Source organism: Astatotilapia calliptera, chromosome 8 (genome assembly GCF_964374335.1).
Source record: "Astatotilapia calliptera chromosome 8, fAstCal68.1, whole genome shotgun sequence".
NCBI lineage: Eukaryota > Metazoa > Chordata > Actinopteri > Cichliformes > Cichlidae > Astatotilapia > Astatotilapia calliptera.
Window position 1 is genome coordinate 29,232,069 of NC_137429.1, and position 21,164 is coordinate 29,253,232.

The 21,164-nt window shown below is 41.9% G+C and overlaps 1 protein-coding gene across 1 annotated transcript in view; it reads right to left on the reverse strand.

Moving 5' to 3' along the window:
* ryr2a (ryanodine receptor 2a (cardiac)) overlaps nucleotides 1-19,452 on the reverse strand; it is a 311,203-nt gene extending 291,751 nt beyond the window's left edge. The window contains exon 1 of the mRNA XM_026177557.2: nucleotides 18,617-19,452. Coding sequence (XP_026033342.2) covers nucleotides 18,617-18,664 — 48 coding nt within the window. The 5' untranslated portion in view covers nucleotides 18,665-19,452. The remainder of the gene's footprint in view (nucleotides 1-18,616) is intronic.
* Between the last annotated feature and the right edge of the window lie 1,712 nt (nucleotides 19,453-21,164).

Here is a 21,164-nt window from a genome sequence, read left to right on the forward strand (position 1 = left end):
ACCATGATATGGATTTTAGGCCATATCGCCCAGCCCTAGTTGCAATGACAATAAAGATATCTTTCATTCTGATGTTCCAGATCTGAAAGGGTCTGGATAAGCTGTAGAGAACATTATGCTGTTTATAACATCATTCAATAGGGTGGCTGTAGCTCAGGAGGTAGAGCAGGTCATCTACTGATCAGAAGGTTGGTGGTTCGATCCGTGGCTCCTCCAGTCTGCATGCCAAGTATCCTTGGGCAAGATACTAACCCCAAATTGCTCTCCAATGCGTTCATTGGAAGGTGAATGTGTATGAATGATAGTTAGGAAGCATTAAGAAACTTAGAAGACAGTGCTGGTGTGAATGTGTGTGATTGGGTGAATGTGGCATGTTGTATACAGCGCTTTGAGTACTCCGGGAGAGTAGAAAAGCGCTAAATAAGAATCAGTCCATTTACCAATACGACCAGTGTCAGTGATGGTCTGGGGAGGCATATCCATGGAAGGACATACAGACCTCCACAGACTGGGCAACAGCACCCTGACTGCCACTAACCACAATGAAATCCTTGGACTCACTATCACACCCTGCAGTGGGCCCTGCACAATGGCCAGCTTTTTATGCTGTCAGTTCCTGGAGGATGAAGGGATTGATACCATTAAGTGGCCTCACATTCCCCTGACCTAAATCCAATAAAACACCTCTGGGAAATTATGTTTTGGCCCATCTAGTACCAGCAATTTGAACCTCAGACTGTCCAGAAGATCAGTTACACATTAAACACCATACAGTGTTCCTATGCTAGAAATGTGTCTAGTGGAGCTGAGATAGGAGCTGATGCACCATCGACAGAACAGTTGTCCCTGGAGAAAGAGGTCTTCGTCTTTTTTGCTTAAAAATAACACAAAAAAAAACCCCAGACAGATCTCCGTTTAGGGTGAGGATATTTCAATCTGTCCCTTACTCCCATGGAGAAAGCAGCATTCATCATCCGACTGATTTACTGAAACAGGCAAGAGAAACAACTTAAGGAAACACATATTATTTTAATAGAATACCAGACAAAAAAGGACACTAATATTGCCCAACATGTCTGATACCTCAAAAAGCAGCAGAAAGTACAAGCTACCTTGGATGGATAAAGTTAAATGGAATACCTGAAGAGGTCAAAGTGATTTGTATTGAAGACATAAGAGAGGAGAATCCAAATAAGGACAGCATTATTCTGGAATATCATGCTGATCTCCACTGTGTGTTTCCTTTTCTTTGCTTTGCTTGTTTTCCTGTGACTGTTACAAAGACAATCAACATAAAAAAAGATTGACAAATAATTGGAGTGCAACATTTTATGAGGATTGCTAAAATGGATGGAGTAACTTAAATAACAACAGAAGAACAAAAAAAATAAGTATTTAGGACTGTTTGAATTGTTGTCTATGAAACATGATTAATTAATCCATTAAAAACAAAAACTCCGGTTCAGATGAGTCATTATGATTTTTACTGACCAGAAATAGTGAGTGGAGGAGGGCTTGCATTATATATAAATTAATTGCAGCAAAGTTTTTAATATTTAATGTAAATAATTTCATAGAATGCCTCACATTTAGGGCTGCCACGATTAGTCGACGACAAATTTAATAGTCGACATGTCGTTTGAAGCTTTGTAAGATCCCAAAAGACGCAGGAATAAGTAGTAGGATTTAAGAGTGTAATAACGGACTGAAACAGAAGATGGCAGCACTGCATGTACAAGGATGCCAGCTGCCGTTAAACAAGAAGAAGCAGTGTCTTGTAGCTGTGTCCAAATGCAGGGGCCGTTTACATTACATTACAGTGCAAATTACAGTGCATTACAGGCTGTGCAAATTCGAAGACTTCTCCAAATACGGCCGACAAGTATGTCCCCCTTTTCCCCAGATTTGAAGGATGGGTCGGGTGGCCCAACCTATCCCAGAATTCATAGCACGGCCCAGCCAATTCCAGTTTCCAACAATGGCGACAGCTAGTTAGTTTTAATATTACTCTTATTATTCTTTCTGGGTCACAAAATAAACTTTTAACATATTTTCAGGCGAGAATGTAGCTGTGTAAACTTCAAATATCTGCTCAGTTTATCAAGACACCACATACTTTCAGAAGCACTCCGACGTTTTCGGAGACGTCTGTTATCCACCAGCTCAATAGCTAGTCGGGGGCAAGGCTCAGTAGAACCAGCAAGAACAGCGGACTCCCGGCACATCATTTTCAAACCCACCTTTCGCTACTCAGGTTAAACATGATATAGAAGTCACTTAGATAACTTAAAAATGTTATTGTTTGGCTTTTTTCAGTGTTTTATTTGTTGCTCAGTAAATCGGTTTGGCTGAGATTAAAGTTATAGTTTTCACACAGCTGAATAAACGTCAAGCAGAAAACTGGTTAAACAGATTAAACAGGTGAGATGGTCGAGAATATACTCCAGTGTCCTGTTAAATTTTAGGGAGCAAGGAGCAGACGGCTGAGCATTAAAATATTAATAAACTATCATCTTGACTTTATTTTTAGTTAGCACATACCTTAAACACTTCAAGCTGTAAGCTAATGATAGTTATTATAAGACGCATGCTGATGCAATAACCTGTACGTTTTACGTCCAATGGATGCATGATCTGACTAGTCGACTAATTGCAAAAATAATCGGTGACTAGTCGACTATCAAAATAATCTTTTGTGCAGCCCTACTCACATTATATACTAAATACACCCTCCCAGTTTAGCACTCGAGCTGAAAAATTTCCCATCTCTTCTGACATGGTAGTGTTGGTGCTGCCCTGCATCAGTGTTTGTGGCTTCATGTCAGTGCATTTCAATTTCTGGTCAGATTGTTAGTGCTTCTGGATTTATATACACTTTTGATGGGCTACATACCACAGGCATTCAAGCTCGCAGTAATTAAACCATTAGCCATCACTTGACCCAGTTGTCTTAGCCAATTATCTGCCATGTATCTCCATCTTCCTTGATGCTGTTGACCACAATATCTCACAATAGAAATTAGAGCATGTCATAGGATTTAAAGATACAGCTGTTGTAAAGGCTCACCTTTTAGCACATTCACTTAACCAGATGCACCTTGTTTCTTTTCGTCACCTTTGATTGGGTGTGGTGCTTGGCCTTAATTGCACTCACCTGTCACTCGTTATATAAGGACTGCACTCACCTACCCCTCACTCTTTCTTCACTCCCACATGGGGCGGCAGCTGAGGTGAGTTTCTCTTTGAGTCTCCTGAGTTCATGTATCATTTTGAGTTACTTAAATCATACTTTCTCCTTTTTAGAGAGAGCAGTCCATGTGTGTCTTTCTTTCCTTTACCCGTTATACAATAAAACGACAAAACCTGCAAATGATTGATGACTGCTTATTCTCATTCTAATCCGATGAGCCCATGATGATGACTACTGAAACCCTGAACCTCCCTTCCTCCAAAACAACAGCACTTCAGCTCTTTGAATTGCATCTGTCTGACAGAGTCCAGTTTCTTCATGTAAACGGGGAGTCTCATCACACACTAAGGTTAATAAGTTCCACAGTGTTCTGTGGTAGAACCCATTCTATTTACATTACACACGCTTCCCTCAGGCAGTGTCAGTAGCCCTTTTTCCAACAGTACCTCTACTCAGATTGACTCGCCATGATTCGCCACAGTTTTCAGGCTTTTCCATTAGGTCATAATAGCTGGTACCAGGTCCTTAAATAGTACCTGCTCGGCCGGGGTTCAAAGCAATCTGAACAGGTACTAAAAATGTGATGACGTCAGACTGCATGCCACCGATTGGCTGGTCAGTGGGGTCACTAGATGAGTCACGAGAGTGCTTGATTGTAATAGAAAACCAGTCGATCTGAGTAAAGTCATGGCAAGCCGTGGCAAGTCGAGCCGAGTAGGTACTAATGGAAAAGAGGCTAATGAGACAAATTCATGTTCATAACATGAATGTAGTCGTCGCATTGAAATGTAATTAGTATGTGATTGCGATGTTCAAAATTTGGTGTTTAATCTGGATTCATGTTGTGTTGTCGCCACCTACTGGTGGACCTGAGTGTGGCGCTTTGTGGTGCGCATGCTTTGGGGTGATGCTCAATTAAGCGCACATGTCACCAGAGACTGACGGCTCGAGCCAGAAAGAGAATGCTGGCTTGTGTAAAAGGTGGAAATATAGAAGATATGGACTACAATTGCTCATGAATGTTCAGTAGAAAGGCGCACACGGTATGTTGGTGCATTTACTTTGTGTGTATGTTTTATTTGAGTTGTAATTTTTGTTCTGCTGATGTAATATCCGTGTTTTTCATTGATCATTTCATCATAGTTTTTCACGGTGTTTGCTGGTGAAAAGAAGATTAAAATACTGGCTGAACATCAGTTGGAGCATGGCCCTTTATTCTACTTCGAACATGAAAAACCTTCAGGAGCAGTTATAATGAACATAAATTTTAGTTCATAGTAATTCAGTTCATTTACAAGAAAAGGAAATTAAGAAATCGAATCTGGGTTTTCAGTAGTTCATTTAACAACCTTCTAAAACCACCTCATAATTTAAAGGCCTTATTCCAGGTCATTCCAAATTCTAGCCACACTATTTATATCATTATGTTATCAACAATCCCACAAACTATACTGGATGAGATCTGAAGGCCTAGGACAGTTTGTGTACTTATCAGTGTTTTGTGTCAAGATGAGTAACAAATCTCAGTCAGTGGACTGAAACTGCAGTCACTTGAAGAAGTGGAAAAGGGTCAATGGTCACTACTGAGGTATTTACCTGATTTTTATTACATTTTGATATTGTCACATCTCTGCATATTATCACTTACATTGTCAACGACTTATACTGTTAGTTTATAACGGTATCCCACATAGCAGACAGGTCTGGCCCAGATCTGGTATCAAGCCTGCACTGCTGGCTGACTTCTGGCATGATAAGACGCATGTCATTCAGATATGGGCCAGGCCTGATGGCACTGTCTATGTGATGGCATGACACATCTGGCTCGATTGTGGTTTGGGTTATGTGGCCCAGGCTCATAGCAAACAGGTCTGGCCTGGATCCAGCATCAACCTGGCCCTTCTGACCGACTGGTGTCATGGCAGAGTGTATGTCAACCAGATGTGGGCCAGGTTTGGCAATGATGGCACTATTTATGTTCCTATTTTGCTATTTTAGTTAGACCCAAATGCCATGTTGCAATACTATACTGCTATGGTAGCCAACGTTTCAAATGCACGTTTAACAGGTTCGTGAGTGTACACTTTATCCAAAACCTAGTGATGGTTTACTCATCGTTGCCAGTGGATGGCTGTAGCTCAGCAGGTAGAGCAGGTCACCGACTGATCGGAAGGTTAGTGGTTTGATCCCTGGTTCCTCCAGTCTGCATGTCAGGAATGTGAATGTGTCTGAATGTAGTTAGCAGAAGGTGTGTGATTGGGTGAATGTGGCATGTTGTATAGAGCACTTTGAGTAATCTGGGAGAGTAGAAAAGCGCTATATAAGAATCAGTCCATTCACTGAACAGTTTCGTCATGCTACTTTTGCACTATTATGTTCCAGCACATGTTGTTATTACATGGCTTGATTAAGGCACACATTAGGCTGACATCTGGGGCCAGAGCTGAAACTGTTCTGGGCCAGCACAGGACCACCAGTGTGTCTGCAACTGGCCTTGTGCTGGCCCATGTGTGGGCCACTCTGGCAAACCAGATCTGGGCCATCATTCTTTGCGGTGTGTGGGCCTGATCTGGGCCATACCAATTTTGCTATGTGGGATGTTGTTGTTGTTTGTCGGCTCTTGTCAGCTGTCTGGAGACAGGAGGATTGCAGACAAACCTCCTGTCAATAACTAATTGTGATAATATCAAGAATGAATAAGCATGTTCTTGTAAGAGTTCTTTTAGAGCCTAAACTTCAGTTCAGGAGTAAGGCTTCAGTTGAGGAGGAAGAGGATGAAAGGCAGTTGCAGAGAGTAGTGGTGGAGGAGGCAGCTTAAAAAAGCTGAGAACAAAAATAAATAGAAAAATGTTACATGGTTAAATATTGTTAGACTGTAACTGTTATTACTATTTGATTCCACTGTATCACATAAATACTTTTTGCTTGTCTTCTTCTATCCAAATCAGCAGAAAGTGATTAACAAAGATTCTCTTTCTGTCGATGGTGATTGCTGCTCCCAACAGTGCAGCAGAATTGGCAGGCATCATCATGTCCACTATAGCAGAAACCTCACGTCACATGCAAAGTCTCAATACACTGATGCCAGTGACGTGGGATTGGACGCAGTTATGGCTCAACAGACTGAACTTTGCCAGCTGCAGCTTGAACCAAACAGCAATAAATGACTTCACCACAGAGCAGGAGCATCTCGCTGTTGTGTTGCTGTCGCTGCTGTGGAAAAACGGTGGCATTACCTGAAAGAAGGCATTTCACTTCCCTTGTACCAAATCTTAGAAATGTGGTATTTAACCACATCCTTCTTCTGGATGGCTTTAGCTTGGCCTCAAGTATCAATGTGAGGAATCTTGATTAGATTCTTGACCAGGATATATGCTTCAGTGGTGGGGTTTCCTAGCTATCTGAGCCTCCTGCTAATCAAATGTAAAATTTGAACTATTACAAATAATGAAGAAAGAAGTCTGGGATCACATGAAGAGATAAAAGTCACTGAGACAGTTTTGTAGCCAGAGACTTTTACAGTGCTAAACCAAGCCTTATATGCCATATAGTATGAAAGAATGCAAATGCAGGCCACCATATGTCAGCGTGATACATTTGATGCTAGCTTAATTAGATTCATGTCCTTTTCACATAAGCACTGAGAGACTCTGGAGATCAAACCCAGTGTGACTGAAGACTATTCTGACAGTCTAAGCTATTCTGCAGGGATTCACCTTCAGCTTTATCAAACTGAATTTATTGACTCTGAATATTTTTTTTTTAAAAGCCCAGTTTACTGAAACAAGCCAAGCTCAAAAAATTAAACAAGCACATCTGTTCTATTAGGACTATTTAATATTACAATTGCTAAGAAAAGAACATTCCCAGTTAAGATTCTGACTCATGCCTCGCCCTGTTCATCCTTTGAACCTGTTAAAGGTCACCTTCAAAGCATGTTCACAAGCCCCGGTGTACGCACAGTCCTGTAGACCGCTGGTAGCACTCCCACTGCTTACCTTTTGACCCACTAGGCATCCATTATTCTGTCTTTAAATGTAAACAGTTGACATCAACTGTAATAATAGATTTCTATGAATATCGCGTATATCGTAGTCCTGTTTACATAATCAAAATCTTGTGAAAGAGTTCCACCTTTACAGGAATCCAAATGAGAGTCACTGATACGGTCTACAATAACCTGAGGAGGCGTGGCATGCAGAGACATTCACAGACAGGCAAGCAGAGACAACCCCGTTCTGAGAAAACCACAAATCTATTAAAAAAAATGCTGTTTATGAGCTCACAAACAGACAAAGAACTATCTTCAAATACATGAATAATAAAGAATCAGCTGAATTAAAAGGCTTGAGTGACATGGTTAACTGTGCATATCTACAGAGGACTAAAGGCTGTTTAAACATCTTACATTCAGAGATTCTCACAGATGCTAATCTAAAGTGCTGAGTGAGCCTGCACATGCTCAACTTGTAAGAACCTCTCCATCATCATTACAGCTTTCCCTGCTAAAGTTCAAAAGGAGTTATTAACAACTTTTTATCACTCATTCTTCTCTAGATCACATACTCTGACCAAGAGGAAACTCATCTGTCAAGATGCTAAATCACTGAAGCTCGTGTATCTGTTAATGCGAATCGAAACTGATGTCTGAACAGTGAAAGCAGACCAGCTGGTCTCTCAGCTTGCCCAGCTCCAGTCATTGTCGGTGTCCGATGAGAACGAAATAATCGCAACTTTCAGCAGCAATAACCAACAGGTCAGGAGTTTTATGACAGCGGTGCTGGAGATGAAAGGACAGAGATCGCTATACTTTGAAATACAAAACAACATTAAAAAAGCTGAGAACAAAAATAAATAGAAAAATGTTAAATAGTTAAATATTGTTCGACTGTAAATGTTATTATAATTTATGACAGTATGTTTGCACTGAAGCACCGCAGCAATTTCCTAATGTTGTAAACCTGCTCAACATTTGGCAATAAAACCCTTTCTGATTCTGATTACTATTTATCTGATTCCAAAAAATCAGATAAATATCAGCCTGACCAAATGACAACGGTAGGAAACCAATATGTGAAAGAAATGAACAACAGTGTACCGATTTTCAGTTACTTACACCTTCTTTAATACGTAGTATGACCTCTACAGCTGAGACTAATGAGTGTTTTTTGTAATTGCTGTGTTTTCCCCCATGTTAGCACATCTGTATCATGAGGAATCTGCTGTATTCAAACAGTGAAGTGTGAAATAATCCTCATTTCAACACAAATTCAGACTCAGCTCAAACTCACAGATGGCTGTCAGCTCGATGTTAAGAGGCTGCTGTACACCTGCGGTTAATAATACAAATAACATGAGTACTGTAATGTGGTAATTGTTTTTCATTCTCATTTGACAAAGAAGGAAAAACAAAAACTCAAAAATGCACTGAGGCCTCAAAATGCAGAATCTCAATCCAATGGCTGAGCTTGCCATGTCCGTACTGTATATACAGGCTACTGCCTGATACGAGTGAGGACGTTTGCATTCTTGACTGCTCTGACATTCCTGTCAACTTTTAAAAAAAATATTTTGAATTGTCTGAAATTCAGTCACAATAAAAAACTGTTTTTACTTCCAAAGTGTCAGCGCTAACACCGTCTCACCAGTCACCCAAATTTTCATGGTTTCCAGACAATATTTGTATCTAGAAATCCAATTAGCCTCTGGGCCCAGAAATGATGCAGAGAAATTTTGATGCGACCTGAAAATGTTTAATCTCGGGTGAAAAATGTTAGGGCACTAATGGCTGGCCAGCATACAGCTGGTTTGTTCGTTCTTGGTTTCAGCAGGTCAAATTCATGCAAATGATTCTGACCAAGTGCACATTAACATGTTAAAGCTAAATTCTGTTGAACACTTCACAGGAGTTCACAGCAAGTTGCATAAATGTGCTGTCGCGTCTAAATAAAGGTGTATTACACAAACACACGCGGGGGCGGTTTTTGATTGATAGCGAGAGAACTGTGCAGCTTTGATGGAGAGGTAACATTTATGAAACTAGGAGGGAAGTCGTTAAACTTTCATACTGAGAAACTGCATGAAAGTAAGCAAGCCTCCAGCTCATTCTGCTGCAGATTTGCTGTTGTGCGTGGGATTGTTGTCCTGGAGTATGACCCAGTTTCAACCAAGCTTTAGCTGTCAGACAGATGGCCTCACATTTGACTCTAGAATACTTTGGCAAACAGAGAGTTCACAGTCGACTCTATGACTGCAAGGTGCCCAGGGTCCTGTACTACGAAAGAGTTCAACATACCCAGGGTACAGTATCTTTCCATTAAATGGATTCACTTACCCAAACACTGCCAATCAAGTTAAGCGATCACATGAAGCTGACTGTCAATTCACTGAAGCTTTCTTCCACGTGCTCACATGAAAGGGTGGCATTGGTAGCATTTGACTAATCACAAATATGGCAGCAAAACAGCTTTTAAAAGCAGAATGGGAGGCAGAGCCTTCAGCTGTGAAACTAGCCCCCAGTTTGGATTCAGGAGACAGCCACCCTTTACTTTTAAGATTAGACTTCAAACTTTTCCTCCCTTAGTTATGCTGCAGTAGGTCTAGGTTGCTCGGGGATTCCCATGATGCTCCAAGTGTTTCTTCTTCACTCACCGTTTATTTCCCCACTCACTGTGTTTATGCAACACTCTACATTTAATGATTAATGGCTCTGGTTCTCTTCCACAGCAGGTCTTTATCCTGTCTTCCTTCTCTCACCCCAAAATGGTCGCAGCAGATGGCCCCGCCCCTCCCTGAGCCTGGTTCTGCTGGAGGTTTCTTCCTGTTAAAAGGGAGTTTTTCCTTCCCACTGTCACCAAGGTGCTTGCTCATAGGGGGTCATATGATTGTTGGGTTGCCTTTAAGCAACTGTTATAATTTTTGGCACAATGTTTAAAAAAAAAAAAAAACCTGAATTGAGTTCAATTGAAGTATGAGGGGTTTGTGCTGATATGCATCATGATGCACATCATGATCAAAGAGCTTCTCTTTAGTATCTCGTTTGGCCAAAAGACACAGTTTCAGAAGTATTGTAGTTTGCTAACACCTTTGCAAACCTGAGCCGTGCTGTCGTGTATTTTTTCAGAGAGGCTTTCTGCTGTCCACGTTCCATAAAAGCCATATTTGCTCAGTCTTTTTCTAATTGTACTGTCAAACTTTTAACCTTGTACAATGCTAACTCAGGCCTGTAGACTCTGACATTTGGAGTGAATTTCCTGTGGTGTCCACTCCTAGGACAGTACACACTGAGAGTAGATTGATAGACTTTAAATTGTTTAAAAAAGGATTTATAACCCAGACTGATGGGAAGGGTCATAAAAGCCCATCAACAATTGCTGATGTCTTTTCTTTGCTTTCACCTCTGCTGTTATAGAGATGGTCACAAATGGTGATGATCAATTAATCAATTGCATTTGATTGTCAACACCTGGATGCTTCTCTTTCTTTTAATTCTGATGGAAGCAGTAGGGGTGTACTTAATGTTTCACACACTGTGTCAACATTTTGGCCTAAGTTTTGTTAAATAAATGATAACAGGGTCTCATCGTGAGTTTAATTTTTAAGACCTGCTGAGGACAGGTTTATTTGAGCTCTTGTTACATAAAACCTACACTTGAAGAAGGTTGCTTTTTAATATGACATTACTTTTGTTTGTCTGTGCAAGGAGAACAATTTCAGTAACAAACAAAAATGCATCAACTTTGTTTGTTTTGTTTGTTTTCAAACAAGGATTAGTTTATTTATTTCACTAAATAGAACAAATCTGATCCTGCTACCAATGACCACATTACTAGCATTGTGACATGCTTATTTAGCACTGCGTGTTTAGTTGGGAATGTTATGTGCATGCTCCTTGAAGTGACAGCAATTGGAAAATTAAAAGAAAGTTTCAAGATTAAGGAGAAAAAGGAAAAAACCCATACACTGATAGGGTGATGCACTGATTTGACACTGTACCTGTCATAGATAGTCACAGATCTGCACTCTTCTTCTTGCGTCATACTACTTGTTTTAGAAGCTGTGTTCTTAACTTCCATCTGTGTTACAAAGTGTATAGTGGGTCAGCAGCGTGTGTTTAAAAACTGTTTTGCTCCACAGGGCGGTCAGCATGTCCTTACATGGGGAACTAAGCTCCCTTGATGAATTTAGGATGGTGCTTAGATGGCATAATGGGTACATTGAGTTTTATGCTAACACAAATAAGCTCAGCATCACTGCTCCTAAAAACAGTCTACACTCTTTGTGCCATTCCTTACGCTCAAATCCTCTTACAGTAGGCTACACCTCTTTCTGCTAATTTCACCCCCACTGTGGTTACAGGTACTTGTGAAATGATATTATTCACTTTCAGCAGTAACCTGAGTCCATGAAAGCAAACAGCTGAAGATGAGAAAGTGCTATGACAAACATGTTTGTTTCCTCTCACAGGGAACTCTAGTCACCATGTCACCATGTCTGTTAGTGAGCAAAACAAGAAGCAATGATGCTGTTATACAACCAGAAAGGAAATGTTAAATGTATTTCATCCTAACATATTTCCTATTGTTGCATGTGTGATGCTAGCATTATACTCTGGACATCCGTTGTAGCCATCAGCCACCTAGAACTGACATTTTGTTAACTTTGTTAGAGATTACCATTTGTGACATCTGCCACCTGTGATGGGGTCATCACTGTGTACATTCATCCACAGAACTGCACTGAGGTTTGAACAATAGATTCATTCACTCATTCCTTTGTGAGTAACACTGCTCGTCAGGTCAGAAAATGTTCTTTTACAAGCGCGTTCATGCTCACAGGTGTACACACGGGTGCTCACACCCACAAACTACACCCTTTTTGGCTCCTACCTCAAAGCACACTGTGTTCTGTTGATCTTACGTGCTGCACAATAATGTTTAATATTTAGTATTTACTGTCATATTCACATAGATCATTGTGATGTTGTTTATTATGTTGCTCTTTTTTCTTCTGCTGCTTTTTTCTCTTTTTTCTTTCTCAACAGGTGACCCAGGTGATTGATAGATGTAGTTTTTGTCTGCTTATTTTGTTGGTTTTTGGGTTTTGCCCTTTATCCCCGTCCCTCTTCCCCACTGTTTTTCTTTCCCTCTTTCTTTTCCCCAATCAAGTCTGTCCCGTATTTAGCAAGTTAAAATAAAATAAACAATAAAAGGTAAAAAATAAATAAATACATAAATGTTCTTGTGTGGCATCGATTACAAATAACATATGTGTTACTTAAAATGGCAGGTTATTTGTATCAAACTGATTCAAAGGTCCCTTCTGTGAATTTCTACTTTAACATGGTGCAGGGATATGTTATTTGGGGGGGGGTTGCTTTGCAATGTGGTAGGATCCCCCAAGGAAAAAGGTGTATTACACACACACATGGCTCTTTGTCTGGTCCTGGGTGAGGGACCAGACAAAGAGCAATTCAAAGGACCCCTATAACTGTCAAAAGAGCAAGGGACCTGTGTACCCTGCACAAGACTGGGTTACCACGGCCCCATCCACAAAGAGCGACTGGTGCCCAGGTGCAGTCCGAAAAACCTGCCCTGGCAGACTGATTTCCGACTATCGAGGGTGGCTTTTGGGACATGGAATATCACCTCTCTGAAAGGGGAAGAACCTGAACTAGCTTGGGCTCGGGAACCAGTCTCCTGGAGAGGGGATCGACGTTGTTCCAATCTGGAATTGCCTTCAGTGAGAGGCAGTGAGCAGGGTGGGCAATCCTTTATCTGCTCAGTACACTGGAGTTTCTGCCAGTGAGTGAGGGGGGTGTTTCCCTGCGCCTTCAGCTTGGGGAACAGGTCCTGACTGTTATCTGCAATTATTTGCCAAGTGACAGGTCAGAATACTCAACCTTCTTGGAGTCAGTGGTGGAGGGTGCTCAAGGGTGCTACATGTAGTGAATCCATTTTCCTACTGGGAGACTTTAATGCTCATGTAGGCAATGACAGCAAGACCTGGAGAGGCGTGATTGGGAGGAACAATCTGAAATTAAGGTGTGTTCTGTTACTGGACTTCATCCATAGTGAACACAGTCCATCAGGGCTGCCCTCTGTCACAGATTCTGGACATAGGCCAGATGGTGGGAGGCTTGTGCTTTGGTGACCTCAGAATCTCATCCCTCCTTTTTGCAGGTCATGTGGTTCTGCTGGCTTCATGAGGTAGTGATCTGCAACTCGCGTTGGAGCGGCTGAATGTGAAGCAGTGGGAAAGAGGATCTGCACTTCCAGGTCTGAGTCCATGGTCCTCAGTCGGAAAAGGGTGGGGAAAAACTAAACAAACAAAAAACACACTTAGAGTTGAATTTTGCTCATTTTGACCTAAAGCAGGAACATAATGGTCACTTTCCATTTGCATCTTTCATGCAGTTTTTATAAACTCTTTAAAGTGAGAAAATGTAATGGGACAGTGAATTCATCCTTAAGAAGCTGATTTACTTTTCCAGTGTCGCTCCTTAATCCCAGTTAAGTGGAACCAGCTAGTCCCAAACAGGTGTCGTCGTTGTCTCAACTGCAACCAGATAAGCCATCTTCACCTTCTCCTCATTAAAATGCAAGTAGCTGGTTTCCACTCGTTCATCAGTTCCAGTATTAACTGTTCCACTTTTACTTTCTCCCTCTAATGCTGCTTCAACCCTCAGACTTTCATGCTCCAACTTAATCTTCTCAGTTTTTGCTTCCCCATCTCTAATTTCATGTGCTGATCAACAAACAGTTCTGACCTGATATCACTGGACTGCCTCCAGAGGTTTACTTAAAATTGTGAGTCCTTCAACAACACTCCTCAATTAATTCCTTTTTTCCCAGCCCCTACAGATTAACTGTCAACTAGAAGTTCATTTAAAAAATTCAAGAAAAAAACAAACAGACAAAGTGAGAAACACAATCACAGAGAAATTGGGTACACTGTCTCCTCTTGGTTACGCTGTCTCCTCTTGGTTACACTGTCTCCTCTTGGTAACGCTGTGTCCTCTTGGTAACGCTGTGTCCTCTTGGTAACGCTGTGTCCTCTTGGTTACACTGTCTCCTCTTGGTTACGCTGTCTCCTCTTGGTTACGCTGTCTCCTCTTGGTAACGCTGTCTCCTCTTGGTTACACTGTCTCCTCTTGGTTACGCTGTCTCCTCTTGGTAACGCTGTCTCCTCTTGGTTACACTGTCTCCTCTTGGTAACGCTGTGTCCTCTTGGTAACGCTGTGTCCTCTTGGTAACGCTGTGTCCTCTTGGTTACACTGTCTCCTCTTGGTTACGCTGTCTCCTCTTGGTTACGCTGTCTCCTCTTGGTTACGCTGTCTCCTCTTGGTTACGCTGTCTCCTCTTGGTTACGCTGTCTCCTCTTGGTTACGCTGTCTCCTCTTGGTTACGCTGTCTCCTCTTGGTAACGCTGTGTCCTCTTGGTCTTGAACCAGGGATCTTTTAGGTGTTAACCATTACACTGGAGTAGAGAGCAGCCTAAAATACTAGCTTTTACCTACTGCTGCTTCTTTTTACATCAACACAGTGGATATCTTTATTTAAATTGACCTGTACCAGATCTCCTTTGGAATTCTGTGCTCTGGCTTCATTTACTCTCTGCAAACAAACATTTCCCTGTAACAGGGATTAAATGAACACAAACACATAGCTGCTGCCATGCTGTTTGGTTTGTGCTGACACATCATCAGTCACCAGAAACTATGTATTGATCTGCATATAAAGTGCACTTAGCAGGAGTGCTGCAGGATTAGAGGGAGGGATGCAGAGGAACATGAAAGGTAGGAATGGAGCAGGAGGAAGAAGATGAGACGTAGGGGCAGAGGGAAACAAAAGGCCTGCATGTAAATTTACAAGCCGTTATTAAGTCATGCGTACCTGAAAGAAAGCTGCTTTGCTGTTTTGAGTGTCCTAGTCACAGGAAACAGTAAAGGCGTAGAGGCAGTAGGATGAAACATTATCAAGAGGAGCAAACAGTAATTTTTCAGCAAATCCAGGGGTGATGTAGAAAAAAGGCTAGGCTAATGCTTTAAAATAAGTAAATACAAAACGCTGTCTTTGTGCAAGCATTGTACAGCAAACATGTCAAAATCCTTAAATAAGCATCAAAGCAGCCAAGATGAGAGTCAGGACATCCAGTCATAAAGTCTGAGCTAAAAAAGAATGCAGGCGTGTGCTGTGCCTTTGAGCCGAAGTGCAAAGTTTATAGAAGCAATCATATGATAACATGAGTCCTGCTAAACCTACTAAACAATGTACATTTAATTCTACACCACAACAGCAGCCACATTTGACATCATTTATCTAAGAGCTACAAATAAACAAACAAATAAATAAATCTAACCACGGGACTATTTATTTTTTACATGTTATTACTGATAATAATATTTAATTATTCCATAAACCTCCTCAGGCACTCTAATATAAGGCTGACACTGCACACTTTGTAAGAGTACTACTTCAAACATAAATAAAAACATAAAAGTACACATAAAACAAATGAACTCATTATAACAAAGCTCACGTTATGGACTCATGAATTTCTCTTCAGTCAGTATGTTCAGGAATTACATTAAATGACGAGCTTTGGCATGAAAGCAGTGCCTCCTGCTGCAGCCATGGCTCACAGGCTACCACATGCTGAGATGGCGACTGGTGGAAGCTTGTCTGTGTAGTGACCAGGAGTCTCCACCTCCAACTCTGCTTTTGCTTTTAATTTCCTGCTACGTCTCTGGGTGCTGAAAGCAGCATTCTGAGGGAAATGCCCACAGGACATTATAACAGATCACCTTCACCTTAGTGGTTGAAACACAAGCACCCACTCCAATCATGATGATAATAAACTCGAAGTAAAATGTGCAACTTTCCCTACAATTTCCACAGAACCTGCTAAGATATAAGCTTTCTTAAAATTAGAACCACTGGCAGCGCAATTTAGACTTGACTAAACAGACGGTCGAATAAAACACCCAGTCTGGATACGTCTAAACAAGAAATTTGGTATTTTTATTATAAACATGTTATATTTGTGTAGGAGTCATTTTCAAATCTAATATTCAAATCTTATATCAGATGGATGTGGCAGAAAACACTGCCCTCGCATGTGAGCTACAACATATGATACTCTTCAATATTGTTATTTAATAGTAACACTGGTATTATATAATGTTTAACATTATATTTTAATGATAATAATAACAAAAATGTAAAATATTACAGAGTTGTTCGTGACCAGATGTGACATGTTGAAATGTTTCCGTTTGAATACTGAAGTGTGAAGACCGTATGCCAGTTCAGTCCAGCTGTAATTGTCAATATAAATGCAAAGACTCGTCTTTATTTATTTTTAATCTAATCCTGTTGATTTTGAAGGAATTAAATTAGGAATAAAACTGATCGTTTTCAAGTAAAAATACATGAAAACCAAAGATTGTTTGACTTGTCATGTGACTCTGCTGCTGCCATCTTGCTGACTGACTATCAGCTTCTATAAAAACACTTGTGTTGGTTTTGGAAAGAAAAACAATAATAAAAATAACAATCAGACAAAATATTTCACTGTTGAGAAGATTTTCTACAATATTTTACCATTATGAGTTTGATATATCACAATGAGTAGTACTTAGTACTTATTTTCGTGCAATGTGATGCTGAGTGACTGTTAAACACTGGCTCTGATAAAGAAAAAAATATGAACCAGTGTCTATCACAAGCCTCCCCCAGCAGCCTCCTACTAGATGCACGTATGGTAGAAATGTAAAAATCTGTGATTTAGAGAAAAGTTGACCTCGGTGACCTGACGGGTTTGACATTTGAACTTGTCTGAGCCTTTTAGCAGATGCACCTGTGGCATGAATTTCATAATCCTGCAAGTTATTCACAAACTGTCCATGTCGCCCAGCAGGGTGACAACAATATCCCATCGGCCTTTTACGGCGGAGGAGTGAAATGATATTCCAGTCAGCTATGTTAATGCATGTGTTATTACTTTCTGAGTTTTAATGGCACAAATGTGACATCCAGTAATAGCTCATCAAAATACCCTAAAGGAGCTTCAAAAACTGTCATGGAAGAAGAGACTAAAAAGGCTAAACTACTGAAGTAATCCTGTAACAGTCTGCCGTTTGCAGCTCATTCTAAAACACGACGAACCTCTGATTCCTTAATATTCAGTCTTTTGACCATCACACTGTCACCCGTGAGCAGCAGCCAACATTTATGTTTTGTGTGCCACCTCGTCTGTGGCGCTTTTCTGGGATTCTGTTACATCTGACTGATGAAATAAAGAACAACAAAAGTCCCCCGCCCCAAGCAGAGGCTTGGTCTTTTTATAAACTTGGCCTTAAAAATGCTGTATTGGTTGGAGGCGTTTTTCGATGGCTCTAGAGTTAATCTAACATGTTGTCTTTTGATTGTCAGAATATCCAGAGGAAACGCACACACTGCACTTAAAAGCTTTTGGCTTTGAACCTTGGGTCTGACTCTATTCATATAATACACATTAATCTGACTGACAGAGCATATGAACATTTTTAGCCTAGAAAATCAAGCTCCACTGGATACAGGACAGACAGCGACTGCCCATCTATTCACATTTTCCTACCAAAAACTTCAACCTGTTCCAAGGGTTTTCCAGTATCAGCTCATTGCATCTTAGTACTACTGCAGTCATCAGCAATATGATGGCAACATTATGTCAGCGACAATTCCCAAAACAAGCAAAACAGATCTGCCAACGCTGGAATAATCTCAGTCCAGGCCAGAAATGCTGCACGCAGACGAAAACTGCACATTAACACGAATGCATATTAATTAAGATGTTGTGTGCAGGTATATCAGACCATCTGTTCCCTTCAAGAAGAAAGAAAATACTCTGAGCTCACGCGATCATTCACGTGCAACTTTTTGTAAAGCAACACCTCCTCTCACGTAGACCTCCGGATGACTGACTGATTTCACCGCATGAGCCTTCCAAAGAGGGACGTCCAGTCCTGCTGGAACGAAGTGCAGCAGATGTTGCAGGCTTCATGCTGCCAGTCTGCACCGCACTGCGCCCCGCATCCACCCAATACACAACACCAGCGCCGCCGCGCAGACTGCAAGCTGCTCAGCTCCTTTTTATGAACAACGACAGCACCACCACACACCGTTCTCCACCTCTCATCTGCTTGTCCTGTCTTTCTGTTAGTGCGTTTTCACGCCTCCTCCACCCCTGATCTCCTGTCAGCATGATGCGGACTCCCTGACCAGTGACTTCAATGTGGAGGAGCTGTCATCCCTTAATGCGGTAAACTCCCAGCCCACATCACAACACGCACGCACGCACACTCACAGAGCCGAGCAGAAAGACGCAGTGAACTCTCACTGCAGCGCCGGTATTTTGCTCCAGAAGCAGCGGAGAGACACTTACAGTACGCAAGAACTGGATTTCATCCTCGCCTTCTCCTCCTTCAGCCATGGTTAGTGTTCACACGGTGAGGCTCGTACAGCGTCTGTGTGCCGAGGCTGGCTGTGCTTGTGTGCGAGTGTGTGTGTTGTGTGAGCAGAGAAAGGCAACGCATAGATGAACTCCTCTTTCATTGGATGGCTCACGCTCGTCGGGGGCGGAGCTGCACAGGAGCGTGTATGTGTGTAGTGTGCGTGCTCGAACGCTACGTTGGTCGGGTTACTCCCTCTGCTGGCCACTGTGGTCCCTGCCAGCAGAGAGCATTTCCACTAAACCGGGAGTGAGGAACTCCAGGCCTCAAGGGCCAGTATCCTGCAGGTTTTGGATCACACCCTGGGTCAGCAGACCTGAATCAAATGATTCGTTCAGTTCCCGGCCTCTGGAGAACTTCAAGACATGTTGAGGACATAATTTAGCCATTTCAATCAGTTATGCTGGATCAAGGACTAAAACCTGTAGGACACCGGCCCTTGAGCCCTGGAGTTCCTCCACCTGTGGACTAAACAAAGTCACAGTCATCAGTCTGGGTTGTGTATGTTTGTGTATGTTGATGACATGTATATTTCAGTTTATCTCATAGTGACAGTAAATGATGATGCTTCAGTCAAAACTGTTATATAATAAGAAAAACTTCAGCGAGCTATGTTCCTACCATCACCTATAGTCACGAGCTGTGGGTAGTGACCGAAAGAACGAGATCGCGGATAAAAACGACAGAAATGAGCTTCCTCCGAAGGGTGGCTGGCCTCTCCCTTAGAGATAGGGCAGGGACGCCGGAGATCCAGGGCAGGGACGCCGGAGATCCAGGGCAGGGACGCCGGAGATCCAGGGCAGGGACGCCGGAGATCCAGGGCAGGGACGCCGGAGATCCAGGGCAGGGACGCCGGAGATCCAGGGCAGGGACGCCGGAGATCCAGGGCAGGGACGCCGGAGATCCAGGGCAGGGACGCCGGAGATCCAGGGCAGGGACGCCGGAGATCCAGGGCAGGGACGCCGGAGATCCGGGGTAGAGCCGCTGCTCCTCCACATCGAAAGGAGCCAGCTGAGGTGGTTCGGGCATCTGACAAGGATGCATCCTGGGCGCCTCCTGGGTGAGGTGTTCCAGGCATGTCCCACTGGGAGGAGGCCCCGGGGCAGACCCAGGACACGCTGGAGAGATTATATCTCTCGGCTGGCCTGGGAACGCCTTGGTGTTCCCCCGGATAAGCTGGAGGATGTGGCTGGGGAGAGGGCGGTCTGGGCTTCTCTGCTTAGGCTGCTGCCCCCGCGACCCAGCCCCGGATAAACAGAAGAAGATGGATGCATGTTTAAACAGCTTGGCTATATCAATGACTATTTAGTGTCAACTTCTTAACCATCTTTTAAAGTCAAATATGACAAATACAAATTTTGTAAATAAAAAGAATTTGACCTCCTGTATTTCTGCATCATTTAAGTTGACTATAGAATCGAGTAGCCCCTGTTTTCACAAAGAAACTTGAATGGTTTTGTCTTTCCTTCTGGAGGTATGTGGCTGTGGCTTACCTTCCTGCATCTTCATGATGTTCCTGTTGTCCTCTGGGAAAATCTGTATGTTAGTCACAAATTTATTTTTTAAAGTTTATTCTGCAGTGGTGGTGCACATGGCAAACACAGTGCAAATACTCATCGACCTAAGTGTACAAAAGAATCGATTTGTACATTTTGCTGTACACTGTTTCCTGTGTACTAAAGTAGACATAAGTGAACATCATTATCATTTGTCATCTATAAATAAATCAGTTCATGCAATTAAAAAGTTCAGTTGGTCTTCAGTTAGACAAGCGTGTTCAGGTGTGCTCCAAATGATTGTTACTGGGCGAAAATATTTGCTTTACAGTGAAATTAGTGTTTAAAGTGAAGCTTAGCTTTCTTTGTACGGTTTAAGCTCTAAAAACACTGGAGCCCACATCATCTATGGAGTTGCCTCAGCAGATGATCTGCTTCCATCTTACACTGTCCACATTTTAAATGAAATTATTATTATTGTGCCACATGCATCACTCTGCATGCTGTGTGGACCTGTGAAAGTCAAAGGAACAAGGTGTTGAGGACTCAGTGAGGAGCCACAGAAGAGACCCCGTCTCTGTTAACTGTACTGATTTTATCTGTTTTGATTTTATAAACCGTTTTGTTTGTTTGTTAATTAGTTTGTTTGTTTGCTTGTTTTAATCAATTTTAAATCATGCTTTTTATTTGTTTTTGTTTCTAATGTCTCTGTAAAGCACTTTGAATCACCTTGTTGTTGAATTGTGCTATACAAATAAACTTGCCTTGCCTTACTGTCAAGAAACGTCCGAGGCTGCAGCTTGGGAACAACAATTCTACTCTGGAATCATGGGAGGCATTTGATCTCATTCAGTTCAGTACAATTCCAATCAGTTGTATGTAAACGGGGACAGTTCACAACAACTGTCATCTTGAGGGTGATATAGGGGGAAACTGTACAGGAAAGACACTATAAAAAGAAGGAACCCATAAAATCAGATTAAAA